The 25406-nt window shown below is 36.3% G+C and overlaps 1 protein-coding gene across 1 annotated transcript; it reads left to right on the plus strand.

Annotated features, from left to right (window-relative positions):
• The first annotated feature begins 23413 nt into the window (after positions 1-23413).
• Positions 23414-24656, plus strand: LOC116248753 (uncharacterized). The gene has a single exon (XM_031621716.2). The coding sequence runs from the start codon at positions 23612-23614 to the stop codon at positions 24359-24361; it is 750 nt and encodes a 249-aa protein (XP_031477576.1). The 5' UTR covers positions 23414-23611; the 3' UTR covers positions 24362-24656.
• Positions 24657-25406: the final 750 nt, after the last annotated feature.

Genomic DNA, 25406 nt, shown 5'->3' on the forward strand with positions numbered 1-25406 from the left:
AACTCAAAAATTTTGACAAACTGATCAACTTGTTCATTGAGCAGTTCATCTAGAATGCGGAAACTGTTCCAACTAACAATACCCTCCGCAACCTCAAACAAAGACTAGGAGAAAGGGTCAGAGACTTCATCTAGAGATGGAGATCGGCTTGCAACAAAATAAGGGACCCAATATCCCAATCTCATGCATTGGGGTTGAGTACCAACAATCTCTCTTAGTACTGAGAAGCCTAATTTGCAATGATCCCATAAAGTCATTCATTTTTATAGAAGGAGTTGAAGGCATTGAAGCCGACATAGATAGTGGGGCATATGAGGTACTAAACCCAGCAAAACATACAGAAGAGGCCAGAAAGAACAATGGCCAATATGTTCCAGCCAATGTCACTGCAAATGTGCCAAAGAAAGAAAAATTTGACTCCAAAAGCTAGATCAACAACAACAACAACAACAACAACAACAACAACAACACAACAAACACCCAAGATAGAATTATGATAGAAAATTCCAAGCATTGGAACAATCTTATGAGGAAATCATGGATGAACTACTAAAAAGGGGCACACTGTCGTGGCCCAAAGTTGCCAATCCTCTTTTGTCATGGGGACAGACAAAACCCAATTCTGCAAATTCCACTGAGCACTGAGGCACGACACAGAGGACTATCTGGTACTCAAAAACATAATCTAGGATGTAGTGGACAAAGAAATGATCAAGATGACTCCTGAGCAACCATAAACAATCACCAATCTTTTCCTGAAGCATGGAAAGGAAACAACTTCAATGATCAGACACACTTCCATCCACCTAAATAGCAAGTCATGGTGACTCATAACAAAGGAGATCCAAATAACTTCTTCAAGCTACTGGCGATGAGAGATGAAGGAACACCCTCTACTAGTACCGCTGTTATGGAAAAAGAAGAATTAGATCTAAAGCCTCTGGAAACACTATACAACTAGCAAGAGCCTCCAACCCTTATCAAGACTGCAAAGATCAGTCCAAATAGAAAGGACCAATGGAATTAAGGGTTGTACCAAAATGGCCCACTATACTTCACAAATGAAGGCCTCCCTAATGGAGGCACTTTGCACATTGACGTCCTCTATATTCCAATCACAACCCGAGGCACCATAGTCACTCACGTGTTGGTTAATGGTGGGGCAAGTTTCAACATTTGCACATTTCAGATAGCACAAGCCCTAGGGATCTGAGGTCTAGAATATGCACCCACACCAAACATTGTTGAGCAATGGTACCTAAGGCTTTTGGGGCATGGATCTAAAGAGATATATGATCTAGAGTCCAAATTGTTGAGATCCATATCTGAGTTCAAGATGTAATTCAAGAAAAATATGAATTTGCTCTTCGTAATCCAATTCGAAGATATAAATCTAAAAGTTTGAAACTAAGGTTTTGGATTTATAGGTTGTTCACAGCTCCGATCTTCATGGCAATGTATGCATCAAAGGAAAACCATGCACTAAGTAGCAAAATTTGGGTTTTTTTAGAAAATGGATTTTATGAGAAAGGAAGACGTCCATCGGTACAAGGATTGACCATTCCTATTGCCTTTAATAGGGGTAATGGTAGCGTAATCAATCCAAGATCTAGCTTATTTCAAGCTTCGACAAGCTATCTTTTCTACATGCATGAGTAGGGATTGGATTTTGGATTTTAGTGTTTATTGTAAACAAGATTGAGAATATTTAAATTTTGGAAATCGGAGGATTGAAAATTTGTATGAGATCTTTGGATTAATCCCATATTGTAGTAATTGATCTTTCATATTGGGGGATTGAAATTGAATTTAACTAGGCATTAAAAATTGGAGATTTGGGCTAGAGCTTAGAAATTGTTGGAATTGGAACCTATTTTTGAAACCAAAGTTTGGTTTTAAAAAATTGAATTTGGATATTAGAGATTGAAATTTCCAAGAATAGGAATGGTCAGCGATGAACCAATATGTTGGCTTTTGAACTTGGTTTTTGGAAATATGAGAAAAAATTGATTTCACTCGATTGGTGAGTTTGGAAAATTGGATAGAACTGGAAATTGGATGGGAGATTGAAATTGTGTTGTTTGGAGAAACTTAATTTTGAGAATTTTTGACCAAGATCATGAACATTTACTTCATTTGGATTTTAAAATTGGTTTGATTTTAGAGAAAATCTAATCATAGATTTAAAATTGATTTAAAAAATATAGGTCTTTCAATTATTTTGGAAATTTTATGTTTTCGTGATGAAATAGCTGAGGTATCCAGGTCTTTGTCGCAATATGATTTGGGGATGGTACTGACTCCAACTCGACTTACTTAAATTTTTTGAAAGTGAGTTGGAGCATTGGTGAAAAACCTAACATTTGAAAATTCTTTGTATTGAGTGTAGAGAATTTTTATGAATTTCATTAGGTTGCCATTTTGTAAGATTGGTTTTGAGTTGAAAATGGCCTCATTTGAGATATATCAAGTAGCTTGTTTTGATTTTGAAAATGATATGCTATTTGGAAATGCATTTTCCAAATATGTTTGGTAGGAATATGATTCCAATAATGATTTTGGATTTGATCAAAAAGTTTGTTTTGGATATAGGAGCTTCTTTTGAAACCCAACTAATTGTTGATAGTAGATTTCAAAATTATAGATATTTTTCAAAATTTCAGAAATGATACAAGCTGAAATGAGTGCATTTTATTTAATTTATTCCATTTTAAGGTAGATCATACTCATGGATTGAGAACATCCAATCCTTCATGAAATCATTGTGATGAAGTTGTGAGATCCAAACCATTGTAAATTCAAGAATATCCATGCTTCATTCTTCTCTCTCTCTTTGCTTTCATTCATATGATTACATAGATGAAAGGATGGCACTTTACCCAAACCATGGTAGCATTCCTCCAATATTGAATTAATGAGATCTTTTTAAATTAGATTTTGAAAACATCATTTTCTGATTGGACATATGCATTAACATGTAATTATTTTCGTATTGGTTCCAATTAGGCATCATTCCCAACTTTTAAAAATAGAAGAAATCGGAACCCAAACCCACTATTCATTTGCCATTTCCATTCATCATTCATATCAAGATGCATGCTTAGAATGTCCATCATTTCCAAAAAGGTAATGCTTAGAAAAAATGGCACAAATTATTGAGATTAGAATGATCAAATCATGCATGAAGGTTGCAGTTTTGGACAGCAAAAGAGATGTGTCATTCTTAAGTCAAATGGATTGGCAATTTTAGGTTTTACACCATGGTGACGAATCACCAACATTTGGTAATCTGAAATCAAGTTGCATTGTTTTAATTGAATAACAAAAATGAAACCCATTGATTTGGGTGTTCGGGGTTAAAAACCAAGGGTATTTGAACCCTAGTTTTTAACATGGAAGGAAAAAGTGTCGACTTCACCAAAGCTGCTGCAAAGCAAAACATGGTGGAGCCGTTCAGCCCCTGTTACAGCCAGCCACTTTGTGGCTGCTAAATGAGGTTTAATTCTCATTCTTTTTTAGAAAAATTATGCATGCATGACAATATAACTAAATTTCATGCAATTTAGAGATGTTTCCAACCTAATTTGCTGGAAATCTTGAGTCAAAGTTGAGCTTGGATTGCTATCCAAAACAAGGCAGAACAGGGGTGCTGAGTTGGGCCAAATGTTCTGGCTGGAATCGGCCTGAATGAGGGGCAGCTGGCGAGTTGAATAGCCTGCCTTGGTGGAATCCAATTTGAAGTTGCTTTGAGCAGCTAGGGGATGCTGGAATGAACCGGCTTGGGAGGTGCTTGCTTGCGACGCCTTAAGCACATGACCAGCTGGAGCAGATCGTGAGAAGGCTGGCTGGGCTGAGTTGCCCTAGGGAGGGGATCCAACTTCACTGAAACGCCTTGGGCATGCCTTGGTAGGAGTGACCAGCTAGAGAATGGGAGCTGCTTGAGGAGCTTGGCTGATTGTGCCTTGGCTGGGTTTAAGTTGGCGTCTAGCAAGCTAGACATCTGAGGCTTTGACATCTTCCTCTTGATGGCTGTTGCAGCTACGGAGCCAATAGTCTCTTGGCTTGAGTAAGAAAATTTGGAGAGGACTTGAGAGGATGGCGTGGGAGCTTGAAAGAGAGCCCTTGAGAGAGACATCCAAGGCTACCAAGGGATTGCTAAGGGTCCTTTGCTGCTTGCAAGGGGAGATTTATATAGGCACCAAGACATGAAGACATGGTGCTAGACAGATTGTTTGGAAACCCAAGGAATCATGGAGCAATCTCCATGATTTTGACAGAGGAAGGAGCAAGGTCTGCATGCAAGGGGCACCTTCTCCCTTGCAAAACAGTTGGCTTCCTTGTCTTCTTTGCCTAGCTTGAAAATCAAGCAAGCATGGAGGGCTGTTTCTTCATATCAGCCATAGAGATTTGGTCCTTGACCAGTTGGTTAGGATTCAGGTGAGAAAGAATTGAAAGGGGGAACATCTTTAATGACTGGTTCCCCTTGCAACTGAACCAGAATTTTTTTGGTTCCATCCTTCTAACCGGCTAGGGGAGGGACATCAAAATGGGCTGTCCCATTTTTTGGTATCTCAAAACACTTGTTCAATTTTCTTGAAATTTGAAACTAATGAAAGAGGTAAATCTTTTTGGAATTTTTCTTTTGTAATTTCAAAAATTCCAGATGAGGATGAAGAAAGATTTTTCGAATGCCTCATCCTTTTTTCACTATTTTAAAAATGGATTAGCTAATTTGGAAAATTTTTTAATGGAGTATGCTCGCTTGAGCCACCTTTTATTTGATTGGTCTAGATCATGGCCGATCTAATCTCAAGCATTTTGTCATGGCACATCGAGGTTGAGAGAGTTTTTTGACTCACTTGAATTGGTAATAGATTAACTCGATCTTGTAAACAATTTTTTATAAATAGTTTTTAGGAAAATTGAGGAAATCATCGCTCTACATGATTCATTCCTAGATTTTTCCAGAAAGAAAGAGAGAAAGTCATGCTGACTTATTTTTCTCTCTTTGTTTGGAATAACATTTTAACTCTCACTAAAAATAATTTTTAATGTTGATTGAAAATTTAAGTTTTCGATCTTGATTTGCATCGATCTCAAACTTATCCTTGGAATTTTGTTTAAATTTGAAAAAAATCTTTATTTTTTAAATTCGTTGAATTTTCGCAAGTGGCGTCGAGGCTTGGATCTAGAATTGGATTAAGCAGACATAAACTCTGGCCTGAGAATTTTCTTGAAAAATTTTAAGAATTGCCATTGAGAAAGATTTGGGAAAATTTGGGGTGTAAACAGATAACCTTCTTTGTTGTTGAGCAAGCTGGAAACTTTGCTTAGCGGCAAAAAAGTGCACACCAAATTTTTGCACTTAGTTTTGAAAGTTTGCCTCTTGGGCATTGAGTATTGCTGTCTTTTTGTGAAGAGAAATTTTTAGGGCAGGAGTACGCATGTATAATTTCTTCTCCCTAAAAGAATTGTTAATGATTAGAGAAATTTTGTAATTGCAAATTTTTTGCATTTGTCGCTTGGAGGACTCAGTGCTTCAAGCCTTTTGTCCTTTTGCAAGTGTTTTTTTCTTTTGCTTTTGCTTTTGCTTTAGCTTTTGCATTTTTTTCTTTTGAACAGCCCTTCACTTCTAGGGAAGATACCTCACCACCCAAAAAGCTATTATGGAATTCTACCACTTTGGTGCTTTTTTGTAGTTTGCTTTGTGGAACATTATGCCTATCGGGCTTTCTATTTAACCTTATAGTGAGTTTTGGGTTGGTAGCTACCAGACTAGTTCGCCTTAGGGTACAATGTGTAAAATGCCCCCCGGATCCAAAAGGCTTTAAGAGACTTGACGCAAGCAAAATGTTCATGGATTGCCTTTAGCTTCACAGTGTCAACATTGACCATATCCTCACCTGCTAATGCAGGGCTTTGAACTAGAGGAACTTCTACACTCACCCCGAGCTCATCGCTCGACTCATTTTGTTTAATAGCTCTTTCTTGTCTTGCCAAGGTCTTTCATATTAGAAAGACTTTTCTACAGCGGCATCTTGTGCTAGACCTTTGCAATTTGCTTTATTTGTCAAGATCTATGTTGATTTCTAGACATTGATCCTTAAATTTCATCAAAATTTCTTGTACATTGCAAACCAATGCTCCTTATGTTAGCTCATTCACAGTTAGATCATGAACTCACTCTTTGGAATTTGAAAATTGTTTGTAGAAATTGTTTTTGAAAATTGTTTGAATTTCATTTAGGAAATTCATTTGGAAAGATCTTGTGGTTACATTCAATCTTAAAATTTCTTAAGGTGTAACAATTTGATTGGATATGGAATTTCCACCCCGTCGGCATCAATTAGCCGACATGAGTTGCAGGGAAGGGCCTCCTTAATGACATAAGGTCCTTTCCAATTGGGAGCCCATTTGCCTTTGGGCTTGCCCCTTAAAGGAGCTATAGATCAAAGGACTAGGTCATTCACTTCAAACTTCATTTCGACGATAGATTTTACGTAGTGCCAATCTACCTTTTTGCGATAGGCTTTAGCATGTTCAGCATCTTGTAATCTTCTTTCATCAAAAAGATCGAGTTGTGTCAATCTTTTTCATTTGTATATGCTTATAGAAAGTTCTATTATGGCAGCAAATTTCATTGCTAGATTTTGAATGTGTAATGGGAGGATGATCTCTATCCCATATACTAATTTAGTTAGTATGGCATTTGTGGGCGTCCGAATCATGGTTCGACATGTCTAAAGTGCATTGTGCATTTTCTCATGCTAGTCTCAGCCTGCTTCAACGGTCCTTTTTAAGACACAAATTAAAATTTTGTTAGTTGTTTTTGTCTGTCTATTACCTTGGGGGTAATATGAGGCAAAAAAATGAAGTTAAATTTGATATTTTTGATAGAGATTACGCATTCTCTCAGTTTAGAAATGGGTGCCATTGTTTGAAACAATGTCATGATGAATGCCAAATATGCATAGGAGGTTTTTGTAGATAAAAAAACAAAACATGTCACCCTAACAAAATTGTTTTTAGAGTGATTGCTTCTACTCATTTAGTGAAACAGTCAGTGGCAATAGGGAAATACTTGTGACCATTTGAAGTAGGAGGATTAATTAGGCTGACCACATCGGAGGCCCACATTGACAAAGGCCAAGGCGAGCTGACCAAATAGAGATAAGCTGCAGGCACGTGTGTTAAAGGTGCATGCAATTGACATTTGATGCACTTCTTTACAAATTGTTCACAATCTTTTTGCATGGTGAGCCAGTAGTATCCAACCCAGATTATTTGGTTGAATAGGGACTAATACCCGACATGGCCTCCACAAATTCCTTCATGAGCCTCTTAGATAATTTCCAATGCCTCTTATTTGTCAAGACATTAAGTGTATTCTGCATTGAATTATTTTCTTTAGAGAACGTCTGCAAGAACAAAATATCTTGTGACATATATATCAATGTCTTTTGTTCTTTGGATGACATTTCTGGTGAAAATGTGTCGTTTTGGAAATTGTCTTTGATATTTTGGTACCAAGGTACTTTTCAAATTTTTGTTTGGAGTACCAATTTTAGTATGATTTATGCAGATTGTTCTAACTTTCCAAACTCAAAGATATTAATGATTCTTCAGGTCTAAAAGGTGATGTGGAGCCTAAGCTAGCAAAACCATCTATGATTGGGTTTGATTCCCATTTGATATATGATAATTGATATTTCTCAAATTGTTCTATGAGGGATGTTGCCAATTTCTGATAAGGAATCACTTTTTATCCTTGACTTACCAATCACCATTAACTTGACCGACAACTAGGAGTGAGTCTCAAGAGACATGAGGCTTTGTACTCCACCATGTTGTGTGTACAAGCAAAATTTAATTTGAGAGAGTACGGAATCATCTCAATTTCTAAAGTAACGAGAAAGATTCCAATGTTGGCTCCTATAATGCTTTTGAAGCCACCCAAATACATGTCCCACAAGGGTTCTTGTTCGATCATCATGATAATGTGAGAAGTCATCATTTGTTTAAAGTTCTTATGATAGGAGAAACTCTACCAATTGATATGCAATGGCTTGTCCCTTAATTGATTTTTGTGATATATACCCCAGTCATATTGCATCAATAGGACTTGCCACTTCACTATCCTCCCATTCAAGAATTAGTTGTTTGAGGATATACTTGAGTGAATTGAGTTTGAATAGAATTTTTACATCACAAGATAGGAGGTAGGGTCTTAATTTCTGATACATTCATACCAGTGCTAGGTAGGTCTTTTCTATGTGAGACTAATTATTTTTGTATTGTATGTTTGTTTTGCTGACATAGTAGATGACATGTTTTATTTTACATCTATCTTTGTATTGTTCCAAGAAACCACCACAAGCTGAGTGATTTACTCTGATGTATAATAATAGTGGTATGTCCAAAACTAGGGGTTTCAAGATTGTAAGATCAACGAGATATTTCTTAATCTTTTCAAATCAATGTTGGCATTCAAGTCCCCATTCAAACTTAACCCTTTTTCTTAAGAGTTGATTGAACAGGTTGCATCTCATGGCCAAATTGGAGATAAATCTCTTGATTGATTGTTGCAAACTGTGCAGCTCTTTTAGATTAGTGGGTGGCAGCATATTAATGATTGCCTTTGCCCTAGTTGGGTCCATTTCATTCCCTTTTTTGTGGACCATGAACCCTAGCAATTTTTCATATTCTACTCCAAACACACATTTTGTGGGTTTAATTTGAGTTTGTATTGTAGGAGCCTTTCAAATACTTGTGAAAAGATATTAATGTTATTTTCCCTTGTCTTCAACTTGATTAGAAGATCATCAATATAAGCATCCATAATGTCATGCATTTGATCATGGAATATGGTGGTCATTGCCCATTGGTAGGTTGCCCCTATGTTCTTCAGTCTGAAAGGCATCACTGTGTAGCAAAAGGTTCTCCATTGGATTGTGAATGATGTTTTAGGTTGGTCATATCTGATCAATGTGATTTGCTTATACCTAGAGTTTCCATCCATAAAGGAGAACATTACGTGTCTTACGGTGCTGTCTACCAGCATGTGAATGTTGGATAATAGATAATCATCATTGCGAGTGGCATTACTCAAATCCCTTAAATCGATGCATAGATTAATTTTGCATTTTTCTTAGCAGCTAATGTGATGTTTGCTAACCATTTAGGGTAGTTGATTGTTTGAATGAATCTAGCTTTTAATAGGTCTTGGAGTCCTTGCTTGACTTGCCCTTTAAGTTTGGGATCTAATTTTCTTAGCTTTTGTTTAATTGGCTTGCATTCTGTTTTAAGAGTAACTGGTGCTTGACTAGTTTGGTGTCAAAGACTAGCATGTCTTCATAAGTCCATGCGATGTTTTGTGAGAAATTCGATAAAATCAGTTTTTTCCTCTAGAGAGAGATTGGTGCCAATTTTTTAGTATTTTTGGATTATCTACAATGATTTCATCGTCTATTAATTTCCTCAATTAGGTTATTTACTAAAGGCAATTATTGACCTTATTTTTCTGCTTGAGTGAGCTCTAGATATTCTATTTCTAAGAGCTATTAATTTATTTCTTCCAGTGAATTTGATTGCTTTCCTTCAGATGTTATCATGATTCAAAAAATAAAATTGTGAGACAAAAATGCTAGATTCAAAAAAACAAGTCGGATTGCATATCATTGAGTTTACAAAATGCGACACTTGGTTGTCAACAGAGATGATTTTTTTCTTGAAAAATGAGTAAAACAAAGAAAATAGCATGATTAGTTTTTGATTGGTGGTGAACATCTACCTATGGTGGTCCCTTTGATAAATGGTACCAGCTTGAGCTCTCATTCTTCTACCACATCCTCATTGTTATGACATCCCAAAGACGAGTGCCCCACTATCTTGGGATCGTGATAGGTTTTACGATGCCGTTGAAATTTTTCCTGAGGCCAGTAAATGGTTGATATCCTTGTTTCATATATGAGCTTTAATCCTTTATTGTTTTGGAAGAATTTCTTGAACAGAGGATGAACTTTGTAAGTTAGTCCAGGATCAATGGGCTTGTTGTCTTTGACCACTCATTTCTTGATGGTCCTTTTCATACATTGTTGTCACCTGAATTCCTTTGGCTCATGGGATACATTGATGCAGAGTGAATGGTACTACTTTGGCCGATTGAATCCATGGTTGGCCCAATGAGAAGTTGAAAGATGGTTATATATCCACTATGTGGAATAGAACCTCAAATAAGGTCTTTGCAATCTCCACTTTTAGACGTATGTGCCCATTGCAGGGCTACCCTTGTCCATCATATATGTGGATTGCAACTGGTGCGAGTGCATATTTCAGCCCTCAGTTCCCTAGATTCTATGTTGTTTGAAACAGGAAAATTTTTAGACTTGCCCTACCATCAACCAATACATGAGTGACTGTATTGGTCTGGGTTGTGATTGTAATATAGAAGGCATCATTATGTAGAGCACCTCTATTGGGAAGATCTTCATCCATGAAGTATATTGGGTCATTTTGGTATAACTAATACTCCCATTGGTCCTCTTTGTTGGGACTGAATTTTTCAGTCATGATGAGGGTTGGAAGCTACTGCCAGTTGTACAGTATTTCTAAAGGCTCTTGGAGTGGAACTAGTAAAGATGTCCTTTCATCTTTCTTGGCCATTAGCTTGAACAATTTAATTGGAGGTCCTTTTCTACAAGTCACCATGACCTACTGTTTAGGTGGGATGGAAGTGTGTCTATCATTGAAATTGTTCCTTTCCATGCTTTGCGAAAGGATTGGTGATTATTTCTGCCTGTCCATGAGTCAACTTGATCATTTCTTTCCCTGTTTTTGAGTACCAGATGGTCCTTTCTGTCGTGCCACCTTGCCCTATCGAATTTATAGCATTGGTTTTTATTCCTTCCCATGATGGAGTAGGATTGGCAGCTTTGGGTAATGACAATGTGCCCCTTTTTAGTAGTTCGTCCAAGATTTCCTCATAAAATTGTTTTGAGGTTGTGAATTTTCTATCATAACTCTATCCTAAGGGTTTGTTCTTGTTATTCTTGTTGTTGTTGTTGTTGTTGGGTCCAGCTTTGGAGCCCATTTTTTCTTTCTTTGCTGCATTTGCAACAACATTAGCTGGAACATATTGGGCCTTGCTCTTTTTTCCTCTTCTTTATGTTTCACTGTGATTACTGCATCAAATGCCCCATTCTCTTTGCTAGTTTCAATGCATTCGGCTCTTTCTATCAAGTCAATGAATGACTTTATGAGAGCATTGCAAATTAGGCTTCTAAGTGGCTGAGAAAGATCGTTGGTAATCAACCGCAATGCATGAGATTGGGATATTGGATCCATCATTTCATTGCAAGCTAATCTCCATCTCTGATAAGTCTTTGACCTTTTCTCCTGGCCTTGGTCTAAAGTTGCAGAGAGTTGAAGAAGTTAGAGCAGTTTTCACATTTTGAATGAACCACTCGATGAACAAGTTGATCAGTTCATCAAAATTTTTGAGTTATACTGGGTTGACATGTTTCTGGTACCATTGTGCTGCTATGCCATCTAGGCTTTGTAAAAAGCAAGGAAAAGAGCATGATGACTGTTTTTGAGTTTGTAACACTCGGCCAAGAACATTGCCAAAAGATCTTAGGATCATCCTGGCTATCGAACTTCACAATTTTCTTTGGCAAGTTCTTGATGTATTTATCATTTTTGAAGCTTTCATAAAGGTCTCGTCTCGCAAATGAAGTTTCATTTGTTTTTTTCTTAAGTAAGATGGCATTAAGTTTCTTCTCCACCTTTTGGAGTTTGATTTTGATAGGTCCCCCCTTCTTCTTTTTCCCTTTAGGGGTTGTTTTATTGTTTTTCCTACTATTGGTTTCGGTAGTGATGTTGTTGTAGGTATCATTGTCACTAGATGATGATTCATTCTTCTTTTTATTTTTATCCACCTTTGCTTGCTGTTTGTTGAATCTGAGCATGAATTGGTGGAACATCATCTTTTATTCTTCCTGACCGGATTCAAGGGCCTTTGAGGTTGTGGTAGAGTTTGAGGATGACTTTTCAACTAGGTTGGGAGGAAGTGTAGTTCTGACTCCATTTCAATCCTTCTTTTTCTATAGGTTTCCACCATAAACTAGATGTTCACTTGAATGAAAAAAAGAAAAGAATGACAAAGATTAGAAATTTTACAAAATGACATGAGAAACAACTAATGAAAAGGTGTTTGATTTGTCATTGCAATATCAAGATGAGATAATACCGTTCTATAGACTTGATCGACTACAATGCATTTGGACTAGATTTTGACCACTAAGTAAGGGTGACTAATGGACAGGTGTCTTCCCAGCATTTGACAAAGTAGACATGGACAAAATACCCCCATTATTGTTGAGCTAAGGCGTATGTTCCAGACTACTCTAGATTATCAAGCCCGTGCTCTACGATGGGTCCTTTAGATTTGATGTCATGAGCATTTCTTTGCTGTGAGAATTGACATTGGCAATGCTTTGTATAGCACTCCACTGTGAAGTAGGGTCCCACGAATAGGCAATCTTTATCTAGATTGTATGTGTATTGTGATTTGACAACACCTCTATCGAAGAAACCCATACAATGTTTGCTTCATCAACTGGTTCCATTTTTCTCCAGTAGTGTTCCACACTAAACAATCTCCCGTCAGGATTATGAAAATGACTAGATTGTGGTCTTGCATGCTCATAAAACTAAGATTATAGGGTGAAGATGCATCCTTCTATTTGGTCTGCATCTCCATTAGGCATTTGGTAGGTTAATAAGAGATGACATCTCATTTTGTGCAAGGATGGAAACAAATAATTGTTTCCTAGAATTCTATTGCTTTGAAAAATAGTTTTGGACCCCTAACAAGCCTTTGTTATATCAAGATCAATGGGTATTGGCCCTTGTTAAGTTTACCTACAGTTTGAGGCTCTCTGTTTCTCCCTTTTCACCCATCGATACACAGGGACTATTGTCAGTTTGGTACTAATGAGGGGATTTGTTAATCCAATTGGTTGGTCTAGTTGTAAGGCTATATCTTAGACTGAGTGCCAGAAATTGCTTGGCAATGTGATGACCAAGACTTGGCAGGTAATGGCATTTTTGAAAACTTGAGCACATAAATAGATGTCTCTATTACGTACATTCTTAAGAGATGAGTTTTTGATACTTAGAGAGCAAACATTGGCATCATACAATCCTAGAATGAGGAAGTGTAAGACTAAGACTAGGAGAGCATGTTTTTTTTCTCCTCAATCAGTCCTAGATGCATAGAATCATGCATGATCCCGGTAGAAGGCTTCATGCAATTGATGTTCAACATTCGAGAAAATAACTTGCACTTGAGAGCTAGACAGGAGATGATGGGTTCCACCAAGCGTACCATTGTTTGCACCCCCGATCTTTTTGGGGGCCTATGTGGTCGAAGAAAAACTATGTGCAAAGCAAAAAAAAATGACTTTTGCTGAAAAATAAATTTTAAGAGAAAGGGACCCACCCATTCGTATGAGGATTGACCATTCTTGCTGCCATTAATAGGGGTAATCGATCTAAGGTCTAGGTTCTCTCAAGCTTCTACAAGCTATTTTTTTACATGCATGTGCAAGGATTGCATTTTGGACTATGGTGTTCATTTTAAAAAACATTGAGAATATTTCAAAATTTTAGAAATTGAGGGATTGAAAATTTATATGGGATCTTTGGATTGATCCCAGATTGCAGTAATTAGTCTTTGATTTGGTTCAAAAATTGGGATTTGAGAAATTGAGAATTTTGATCACGGATAAGAAATTGAATTTTTGAATGGAATTAGGATTTGAAGTTGAATACAATTGGGATTGAAATTGAAATCTAATTATATGATAGAATTTGGATATTGAACTTGGATTTTTTGAAATATGATTTGCGATTGAAATTGAATTGAATTGGGCATTGAAAATTGGAGATTTGGGCTAGATCTTAGAAATTTTTGGAATTAAAGCTTGTTTTTGAAACCAAAGGTTGGTTTTAGAAAATTGGATTTGGATCTTGGAGATTGAAATTTCCAAGTTTGGGAATAGCCGGAAATGGACCAATATTGCGACTTGGTTTTTGGAAATATGGGAAAAAATTGATTTGATGCATTTGGTGAGTTTGAAAAATTGGATAGAATTGAAGATTGGATGGAATATTGAAATTACCTTGTTTTGAGAAACTTGATTTTGGGAAGTTTTGACCAAGACCATGAAAATTTTCTTGATTCGGATTTGAAAATTAGTTTGATTTTGAAGAAAATACAATCATGAAATTCAAATTGATTTTGAAACTGTAGGGTTTTGAACCATTTTGGTAATTTTGTGTTTTCACAACAAAATAAATAAGGTATCTAAGTTTTTGTCGCAATATGACTTGGTCATGATAGCGACTCAAGACTTTACTCACTTAGATTTTGCTAAAGTGAGTGGGTGCATTGGTGAAGTGAGTGTGTATACATGCATGAAATAAACTACATATTCATTCATTCTTCACTGAATTTCTCTCCATGCATGATTCAATATGGATCTCTTGTTGGTCCACCTTAGAAGTGCAAATGTAGGATGTCCTCCAAGCTTATTCTTCATATAAAAAAAAAAGCTTTTGGAGATAACAAACATAGGCTTAATTTTGGAAAATTTGGTTTTGAAATTGGGGTTCCAAAATGAATTGGATGAAGACAAGCTTCAATGATCCAAACTTATTGTTTGGGGATTTTAGCAATTTTGAGAAAAAATTTTCTTTGGGTAAAGAAAATTTGTGGCTCTTGGTTTACAAATTGAATTAGTGTGGCTTAGAAATGGGATGAGTTGATTTCAATTTGTCTCGGACATAGAGTATAGGCAAAGTAGGCTTCTTAGATCATGAACCTAACATTTGAAAATTCTTTGTATTGAATATAGAGAATTTTTATGAATTTCTCTAGGTTGGCATTTTGTAAGATTGCTTTTGAGTTGAAATGGATTGCTTTGAGGCATAGCTAGTAGCTTGTTTTGATTTTGAAAGTGTATTTTGCAAATTCGTTTTATGGGAATATGATTCCACTAATGATTTTGGTTTTGATAAAAAAGTTTGTTTTGGATCTAGGAACTTCTTTTGAAACCCAACTAGATGAACTTGTTAATAGTTGATTTTTAAAAACATAGATATTTCTGAAAATTTCAGAAATGTGATAAGCTGAAATGAGCCCATTTATTTGATTTATTCCATCTTAAGGTAGTTCATACTCATGGATCAAGTAGATACAATCCTTCATAGAACCATTTTGGCAAAGTTTTGAGATCCAATCCATCGTACATTCAAGAACATCCATGCCCCATTCATCTCTCTCTCTTTGCATTCATTCATATGATTACATAGATGAAAGGATGACACTTTGCCTAAACCATGGTAGTATTCCTCCAGTATTGCACGAATGAGATCTTTTTAAATTAGATTTTGAAAACATCATTTTCTGATTTTTGAGAAAAATAGAATTTTTCTTAAATAGGTATTAACATGGGAATGCTTGCACATAGGCATTAACATGTTCATTATATTTGTATTGACCCAGCTTTTAAAAATAGAAGAAATCCCAGTCCAAACCGACTATTCATTTGCCATTTCCATTCATCATTCATACAAAGAAGCTTGCATAGAATGTCCATATTTCCAGCAAGGTAATTCTTAGAAAAAATATCACAAATCATGGAGATTAGAATGACCAAATCATGAATAAGGGTTGTTGTTTTGGAACAGCAAAAGAGAAGTGACATTCTAGATTTAAATATCTTGGTGAAGACCTCGAACCATAGGCCTGGTTAGGATCTACACCATGTTGATGAATCACAAAAATTTAGTAAGCTAAAATCAAGTTGGTTTTAATTGAATAATATAAATGAAACCCATTGAATTGGGTGTTAGGGAGTTAAAAACCAAGGGTATTTTGAACCTTGGTCTTTAACATGGTAGGAAAAAGTGTCACTTCACCAAACATGCTGCAAAGTAGGCCACGGTGGAGTCATTCTGCCCCTGTCAGCAGCCAGCCACTTTGTAGCTGCTAAATGAGGTTCAAATTATTTTTGGGAAAAATTATGCATGCATGACAATATAACTAAATTTCATGAAATTTAGAGATATTACCAGCCTAATTTTCTGGAAATGTTGAGGCAAAGCTGAGCTTGGATTGCTATCGAAAACAGGGCAGAACAGGGGTGCGGAGTTGGGCTGAAATGCCTTGGTAGGAGTGACCGGCTAAAGAATGGGAGCTGCTTGAGAAGCTTGGCTGATGGCACCTTGGCTGAATTCAAGTTGGCATCTAGCAAGCTTTACGTCCAAGGGTTTGACCTCTTCCTCTTGATGGCCGTTGCAGCAAGGGAGCTAACAGTCTCTTGGCAGGAGCAAGACAATTTGGAGAGGACTTGAGAGGATGGCATGGGAGCTTGAAAGAGAGCTCTTGTGAGGGATGATTAAGGCTGCCAAGGGATTGCTAAGTGTCCTTACCTGCTTTTAAGGGGTGGTTTATATAGGCACCAAGTCATAATCAAATCATGATGACTTGGTGCTAGGCAGATTTTTTGGAGCAATCTCAATGATTTTGGCATCGGAAAGAAGCAAGGGCTGCATGAAAGGGGAACCTTCTCGCTTGCAAATCAGTTGGCTTCCATGTCTTTTTTGCCTAGCTTGAAAATCAAACAAGGATAGACGGTTGGTATCGTCATGTCAGCCACAGAGATTTGGTCCTTTACCTGCTGGTTGGGATTCAAGTGAGAAAGAATTGGAAGGGAGAACATCTTTAATGGCTGGTTCCCCTTCCAACTAAACCAGAATTTTCTGGTTTCCATCCTTAGAACCAGCTGGGGAAGGACGTCCAAATGGTCTGTGCCATTTTTTGGTTTTTCAGAACACTTGTTCAATTTTTTTGAAATTTGAAACTAGTGAAAGGGGTAAGTACTTTTGGACTATTCTTCTTGTATTTTCAGAAATTCTAGATAAGGATGAAGAAAGATTTGTTTTTCGAATGCCTCCTCGGTCTTTTACTATTTGGAAAAACCGATTGGTTAATTTAGAATTTTTTTCTAGCCACCCTTTATTTGATTGGTCTAGATCATGGCTGATCTAGTATCGAGTGCTTTGACATGGTGCATCGAGGTTGAGAGAGTCTTTCGACTCGCTTGAATTGGGAATGGATTAAATCGGTCGGGTTTGAACCGAGTTAAATCTAGATTATGATTCTTGTGAATTGTTTTCCTAAATAGTTCTCAGGAAAATTAAGGAAATGGTCGGTCTAGGTGATTCATTCCCAGATTTTTCTGGAGAGAAAGAGAGAGAGAGTCACAACGACTTATTTTTCTCTCTTTGTATTAGAATAATATTTTAATTCTCTCTATCGATCTCAAACTTAATCTTGAAATTTTGTCTAAATTTGACAAAAATCTTAATTTTTGAAATTTAATGAATTTTTGCAAGTGGCGTCTATACTTGGATCTAGAATTGGATTAGAAAGACATCAACTCCAATTCTAGAATTTGCACAGAAATTTTCAAGATTGCCATTGAGAAAAATTTGGGGTGTAAACATAGGTCTACTAAGGTTGGGATCTAAATTCAAATGTGAAATCCAAACCTGGAAAATTTGGGATCTTGATCCAAATTATCTATACATATGAAATCCAAAATCCAAGTTAAGATCTAATAGGATAATCTGAAATCATGATCTAATTCTAGGATCTGACATCCAAAGCTCTGGACATAATATCCAAAATCCAATCTAGAATTCATTTCTATGTAAGATCCAAAATTGTGATCCACATTACTTGAAATCTAGATCTGATTCCCCAAATATAATGTCCAAATGAAGATCTAATTTTTTAAATTCGAATTCAATGACATCCAAAGTCAAAATTCAAAGATCTAAAATTCAATTCGCGAGATCTAGTTCCATTGTAGGCTTACATGCTAAACCTGCATTGGATCAAAGAGGTTGCCTTGAATAAACCAAGCTAGGATCATGGATTTAGCCTAACTCCAACATCAGTGGTAGGTTATCATAGTGGGCTCGATTAAGGCATCAATAAGCATAATGTGGTTTTAGGTTGGTTATATTGATCTCATTTATGTCTAAAGCAAGGGTTTTGGAAAACATGTCTGAAAACAACTTCAATTTTGAAATTGTGCAGTTTAAGATAATGTTACTGAAAACATGTATCCTTGGGAAAGTCAGTTCCGGTTAAGTACATGCAAGGACTATTTTTGTATGAATGTAGCTGATAACTCAATAGGATTCTTACATGGACATAATTCTAAGTGCGCAGTTTGAAATTGAATGTTGTTGATGTAAAGCGAAAGCAAACTATATAAATGCACAACAAACATAACGAAACATAATACAACACATCTATTTATAACATATATTAAAAACTAAACCCATGTAGAAGTCAAATTAGATCATGAACCTACGTGCAAGGACTATTGTCACAAATCATGTAATGAGTGAACTTGAATATAAATTTAAAATCAAATGCTATTTTATAATGTCAAGAATCAAATACAATATGCATAATAACAAAAATATAAACTAATATGTCAAATTAAGATTTGCAAACCTAGTCACTTAGATTAGTGTTAGGACATGCTATCAAACCCTATAAAGAAATCAAAATTCGACACTAAAATTGGATTGGACCTCGGCAAGCATAATCGTGAAAATTTTACCTAAAAAACAAGACAACATGATTGAGTGACTCATTTTGATGGGCCTTAAGACTAAGCCAACTATTTTGGAATGACACAAAATTTAGTAGGATGACTCTCTGCACATGGGATAATGAATTCCAAGTGATATATTTCAAAAGCATTTTTTGATCTAAAGGATGTAGGACCATAAATGGATGATAGCAATATGAAATTGCAGAAAACAGAGTACGTAAAACAAGTTATATATGTACATTTGGTCTCACTAAAACCCTATCAAATCAACTTGAGTTTATGTAAAAGTTGTTATGTAGACTCTCTACGTAACAGAGAATTAACAGAACTTTACATATCCAAAAAACATGCATGTGATATAAAGTTATGACATTGAAAACTTAGAGTAGAAATATGAATGAAAGAAAATAACAGAAAGAGAGTTGTTTTAATGACCCTTTGATCATATTTGGAAGTTAAAAAGTGTTCCAAATCAATTATTACCTTAAAATTTTATCCCTAGATTTCATGCATAACAGAGAATCAAAAAGATTTGAAATTTTTAAAAACGATTAAATAAAGTGAAAGAAGTGACATCACAAAGTTTATGAAATATACTACAGAATTATGTAGAAAAGTTGTAGAAAAATAATTCCAGCTAAATCACCGAATTAACTGATCAAACCTATTTAAAATTGGTTGAAATTTCATGGGTTATGGCTTTTGCAGAATGCAAATTGAAGTTTCCAATCAAAAGTTATGAAATTTACAAGTTGAACAAAATTTAGAATCTGATTTTTACTGTTTGGTAGTTGTAGAAAATTGACTTTGGGAAAATGACCAAATATAGTACCAAATGACCAACTGTTGGACCAAACATGGTTATAACTTAATGAAAGAACTATGTTTGAGGAAAACAAACTGGACTTGTTGGTGTTTTTTATGGATTGTCAATACAATTCCTGGTTGATATAGCTTTCCAAAGTCTAGCAAAATTCTAGAATTTATGCAATTCCAAATCTTTTTTAAACACAAAATAGTTATGTTTTTAAAGCTAGAAAACACATAAGAAGAAGAATCAAAATAGAAAACAATTAGAGAGGGAGCATACTTACAACTTTGGAACTTGATCCTGAGAGTGTTCAGATAGTATCTCCCCTAAGGCCTTTTTATTTATAGAGAATTAAAGAGTCCTAAATGTGATGGAGTCTCGAGGATTTTGACAAGTGTGAGGATTCTAAAGTTAGAATTTTGACAGTGTCAACATTCCAAAAAGTTAGATGGATGACATGTATCATCTATCTAAAACTTTAAATGGTTGACATGTTTGAGCATTAGATTAATTTGAATTTGAACTATGCATTCAAATAAAACTTTAGATTACGATATGGATTTTGGAAAGATTTAGATTATGATATGAAAAGAATTTGGATCTAGGACTTAGAACAAAAGTCTAGATTGACATCTGGATTGAGGGAGTTAGATCTTGAGATCTCAAATTAAGATTTAGATATGAACGAAAGCAAATTTCATATATAAATTATAATATTATGATTTGAATCAAGGATCTGAGATATGCTTACCTAAACTAGGATAGTGTGGGTCTTGTGGTCTCAAACTTAGTGTTTAGATAGTCGATTGTGCTTCATTTAGGTAATGACTTAGCTGGACAAAGGTTAGACTAGGCTTAGGTCAAATTGGGCACAATTAAGATCAAACCTGGTTCAGCTATATTCTACACTGGCTCAAACCCTACGTGAGCCTTACTGGGCCTAGTTCTGGCACAGGATCACCCTCGGTTTGGTTTATGTAACTCCAAACTTAGGTTTATACAAAACTAATGAATATATATATATATATATATAACATTTTTGCCCTTGTCACAAAATCTAAGCTCTACGAGGATAGGTTGGTTGTCTGACTACATCGAGATGTGGTCAGAGTTTAGTTTACATGGCATGCGAAGTTTGATAGGAAAATTTTCCTATTGCCCTTAGAAAATCACATTTTTAAAAATTGAGCAAGTTGTAATTAAACATGTAAATGAAAATGTTATATGCTTGGATTGAAAATTGGTAATCCAGATCTCCCAGATATCAGTTTGGAAGTTAGAAAATGTAATCATGCTCAATATGTGATAAAATTGATCGAAATGATGGCAATAATAGTCAAATGTAACACTGACAGATAGGATTTCAGCTATGTTCAGGCTGGATCACTCAAATCAAATAGAAATGTGGTCAAAGATATGGAAATAGAAAAACTAAGTATCATTTCTTAGAAATAGTTGCTCTAACACAATTCAAACTTGACAACTAGAAATGGAACTAGAAATACTTTGTTGATACTCGAGAGAACCTATTGTAGGTTTAATTAGATTTGCATGTGCTCTGATGATGAAAAAATACAAAAATCAAGAAAAATAGGTTATTTTTGTAATGTTTTAACAAAAATGTAAGGTGGTAAACTTGTTCTATTGATTACTGATTACTTGTATAGGTAGAAATAAGTTTGATTGATTTTGGGTAGGATTTCATTGATTGTTCAATAAAATTAGAGAAAAAAGTGGAACAAGTGGGGTCATCAGAAGCAAAATGGCCATTTTTTTATGGTGGTGACAACCTAGGCTTATATAGGTCTTGGTGTCTGACATCTAGAGTGTATAATTTGCTTCAGTTTGGTTTAGTTCATGGTCCCTAGATTTGAAATTCTTTCAGAAAATCAGTTCAAAATTCTATTTGAGAGGCAAAATGGTTAATTCGACTTGTGAAAATTTATGGTGTCTATAGATACTCCAATTTGCTATTAAGCCGGTATAAAACAATGCTTAATGACTAAGACAAGGCATACCAAATAAAATAAAATGCCTTAGTATGAGGGAATGTTCTTGATTTATGAAAAACATAAATTGATGTTTTTAAGAGTTCCTTTTTTTAGGAACCTTTTATGCCTTGTGAAAATTCGAGGACAAAAAGTTTTTGGGTTTCTGAAAAAAAAAATCCCCAATTTGAAAACTTGAAAAACATTGTGTGAAACTCCTCGGTGGGGAGGTTGTCTGTCCACAAAGGCAAGTTCCAAATATTGGGTATTATGATGGATGAGTTTTTACAAAAATCTAACATTTTACAACAAAGTTTTGCTCATTTTGAATTTAGTATCCCTACAGATACCTGTGCTGATCCTTTTAACATTTTTGACACTTAAAGCTTTCTCAAATCATAGTTTTTGGTTTTTAAAAGTAAGTTTATCTTCATTGTCATTTTATATTTTTGAAAGGTATATACTCTACGTCATGGAGAGCTTTGTAAAGGAGCAAACATTAATCTAGCATTTTCCAACCCTTGAGGAATTTTATGTCATTCGTAGAAGAACTTCTAACCTGAGTAGTTCCTACCTCTCGAGCAGACACATTCTATTCCCTTTTTCGTTTCTTTCTTTTATCTTTTCTTTCTTTTATCAGGTGAACCTTCACCTGCAAGATAAATACCTCACTACCCCACACGCTAATACAAAATCCTACTACTTTAATGATTATGTATGGTTCTGTGCTGCGCAATTCTTGTTTATTCAGTTTTTTACTGAACCCATGTAACACTCTTTCAGGTCGATAACTCCCAGTTCAGTTGACTTTAAGGTACCAAGTGTAGAACAGCCCCTTGGTTTGTTGGAACTCGTGTCATTGGATTGATGTTTTTTTGTTGTTTTCAATAGTGATTTCATAATAAATTGCTTCAAGAAAGTTATTTGGAAAATCCTTGGGTGGCAGGATGCTGATAGGCAGTGACACAAGTGCGTCGTGCCTCGCCGTACAAGGCCGGATACCGTCTATTTCTGTCTCTATTCACCGGAAATTGTTGATCAAAAGAAGAAAACCAATCGAAAGTAAAAAATAAATAAATAAGAAAAATAAACCAAACACTCCGTGGGTCGGCTGCCATCTTATTACCAATGTAGGTTGCCCACAGTTAGATGGGTTGCCTGACACTAAAAATGGCTGAGAGGAGCCAAGGAACCCAGAAGCAAGGGAGGAAAGGCAAGTGAGAAGAGAGAAACAAAAGAAAGAAAATGAGGATTTCCGGGAAACATCTTTTTTTATACCTTGTGAAAAGTACCCCAAAATTTTATGTAGTTTTCCCAAACATTGTTATGATAATAAAACATTAATTCCGCCTCATTTTCTAAGAAAATATTTGTGTAGAAAGAAGCTTGCGACAAAAAACTATAAACGAGCATTTTGAGTTTAAACGATTAGAATTAGTATAACTCAAACTCAACTGGTTAACAAAATCAAGTTTAGATTTAAGCTCAAGGTCAACTTGTTTACCAAACAAATAGAGATTGAGCTGAGTTTGATTAAGCGAGTCTGAGTAGAGCCCACACAACTCGTTGAACATCCCTATCGGATAACATCCAGCAGCCAGCTCAAAAAATATTTGAAAACCGTATTGTTTTTACTTTTTTTTTTGTAAGTGTGAGTGAGATATCGTTGTTTGAGTCATAATAATAATTACCTTGAGTTATTTTATTAGTTATTTGTTTATACTAAGGAAAATGAATACATCAAGGACATCCAAGTATGGCCGTTCGTTGTACAAGTGATGAGATCAGCGTGATGCTTGGAATTACCCTTGTTTTATTTATTATTTTACTTACATAACTCCTGGCCCTGCACGTCGTCAATTTGAAAGGGTAACCGTCCCTTTGACCATACGCATTGTGGGCACACTATCCCCAAATGCCACGCATATATATATATATATATTACCCCCGAACCCACTCGAAGGGTCAAATTTACAGTACGCAAAATAAAAGAGAGAAGAAACGCCAACCCTTCTTCTTCTTCCCTTACCTCTCTTTCTAGACTGACCTCTCGTTTCTTTGGATCAAAAGGAAAAACATCGTACTTCTTATTCTGTCAGAGTGAATGTCCCATGATGGGTGTCAAGTTTTTGAATCTTCAGATGCTTTCATGGTGTTTTCAGGTGATGGGCAGTCACCCGGCCTCTTGCTTGCAGTTGCCGCCCGAGCCCTCCCCTCTGAGAACGGTTAAGCTCATTCAATCAGATGGAGTTGTCAAGGTCTACCACCATGCGGTGAACGCATCCGAGCTGATGCACGAGTTCCCCAAACACCTTGTTTGCCATTCCGACTCCTTCTGCATCGGTCGAAAGATCCCTGCTCTCTCTGCCGATGAAGAGCTCCAGCTGGGCCATAAGTACTTCCTTCTTCCCAAGCACTTCTTTCAATCCGTCCTCTCTTTCGTCTCGTTGGCCTCCTTGGCTTCTTCTTCTTCCAGAGTCGTTAAAAACGTCGCGGGCATTCGGCCCTTCGACATATCCAAGACGCCGGAGGGGTCGCTTCAGATTAGAGTCTCCGACGAGTTCATTGCAAAGCTCATGGAGGAAGGAAAAGTAAAGGAAGAAGATGAAGGCACCAACAGGAAAACGCATCAGCAGCAACGGAAGCAAGTGCAGCCGATCAAGGGGAAGGTGTGTACAACCGCACAGTTGCAGAAGGATTACACGCAGCTAGTCGGTTATAGGTCCCAACAATGGAAACCCAAGTTAGAGACCATCAGAGAATCAGAAAAGAAAAGCAGTAGATTTAGCAGGCCGTTTGGAATCAAAAGAAGAAAGAAAGGAAGGTCAAAAGGCACACAGAAAAGCTGCCAGAAATTTTGAAACGAGTTGGAGGTTTCCCCCCTTTTAAAGAGGCAAAAGAAGAAAATGGACTGTAAAATCTAAAGTATTAGTTGGTGCAATCATTTTCCATTTTCCTTTCATCCTTGATTTCTTACTTCATCGGATTGAGAACATCAAGGGTGACTGGTCTCACTGTAATATTCCATCGTGTAAAACTGGTACAGTTCTGTAGAGAGGGCTTTTCATGGCCGTCCTGTTTTGGTTTCCCTTCTCTTTTTCTTCTTTTTCTCTCCTTCCATGGAGGATACCTGCACAGTCAAAGATGATGGATGGAACGGTGATGTCAGGGACAACCAAGCCTTCGCAGATGCTGGCTAAGAAAGCTAAACCTTGGTCTTTGGGAAGAGTTTCATCGATTTTTTTTTAATGTTTTATCGAACGGAAAGAGACAAATTAGCAGTCAAAGAGAAATTGTGGACCTAACTTCGTGCGGATTATTTATCTTTAAATTTCGCGTTCCGCGCGCGCGGGCGAGCGTGCGGTAATGATCATCAAGGAGAGTTGGGGCGCTCCATTCTTCCTTCTTCCCGCGTATGTCTTCAGGTGGAGGAACTATTGCAACGACAACGCTATTGTGAAAGTATTTTCGATTTTTCACATTGTTTGACCGTTTGTTTAACTTTTCTGTAGCACTCAGGCCTAAAGGGGCCTGCCGTAGCTGGTGGGGCTGGTAACCGATAAAAGTTCGGTGTATCGTTCTTTAGCCAAGTCTTACACCATTTCTGAGTTTTGGGGCATGACAGTGGTGATTAAGTTGGATGCACAGACGTGTGAACGCAACAAATATGCAACAACATGGAAAAAAAAAATTAGGCAGTGGCATTTTAGAATTTTTTTTTTTAAAGCTATGCATATTTTAATTTTTTAATATTTTCATAATTCTCAATTCATCATTTCAAAATTCTTGTTTATTCATTTCAATGGGGGCATTTTAATCGTTACAGATCCTTGTAAATACACAAAAGTATGTACATATCCAACTTCGAAGTGGATTGATCATATACCCTGTTCATGCCTAGAGTCT

This window comes from Nymphaea colorata, chromosome 2 (genome assembly GCF_008831285.2).
Source record: "Nymphaea colorata isolate Beijing-Zhang1983 chromosome 2, ASM883128v2, whole genome shotgun sequence".
Taxonomy (NCBI): Eukaryota; Viridiplantae; Streptophyta; class Magnoliopsida; order Nymphaeales; family Nymphaeaceae; genus Nymphaea; species Nymphaea colorata.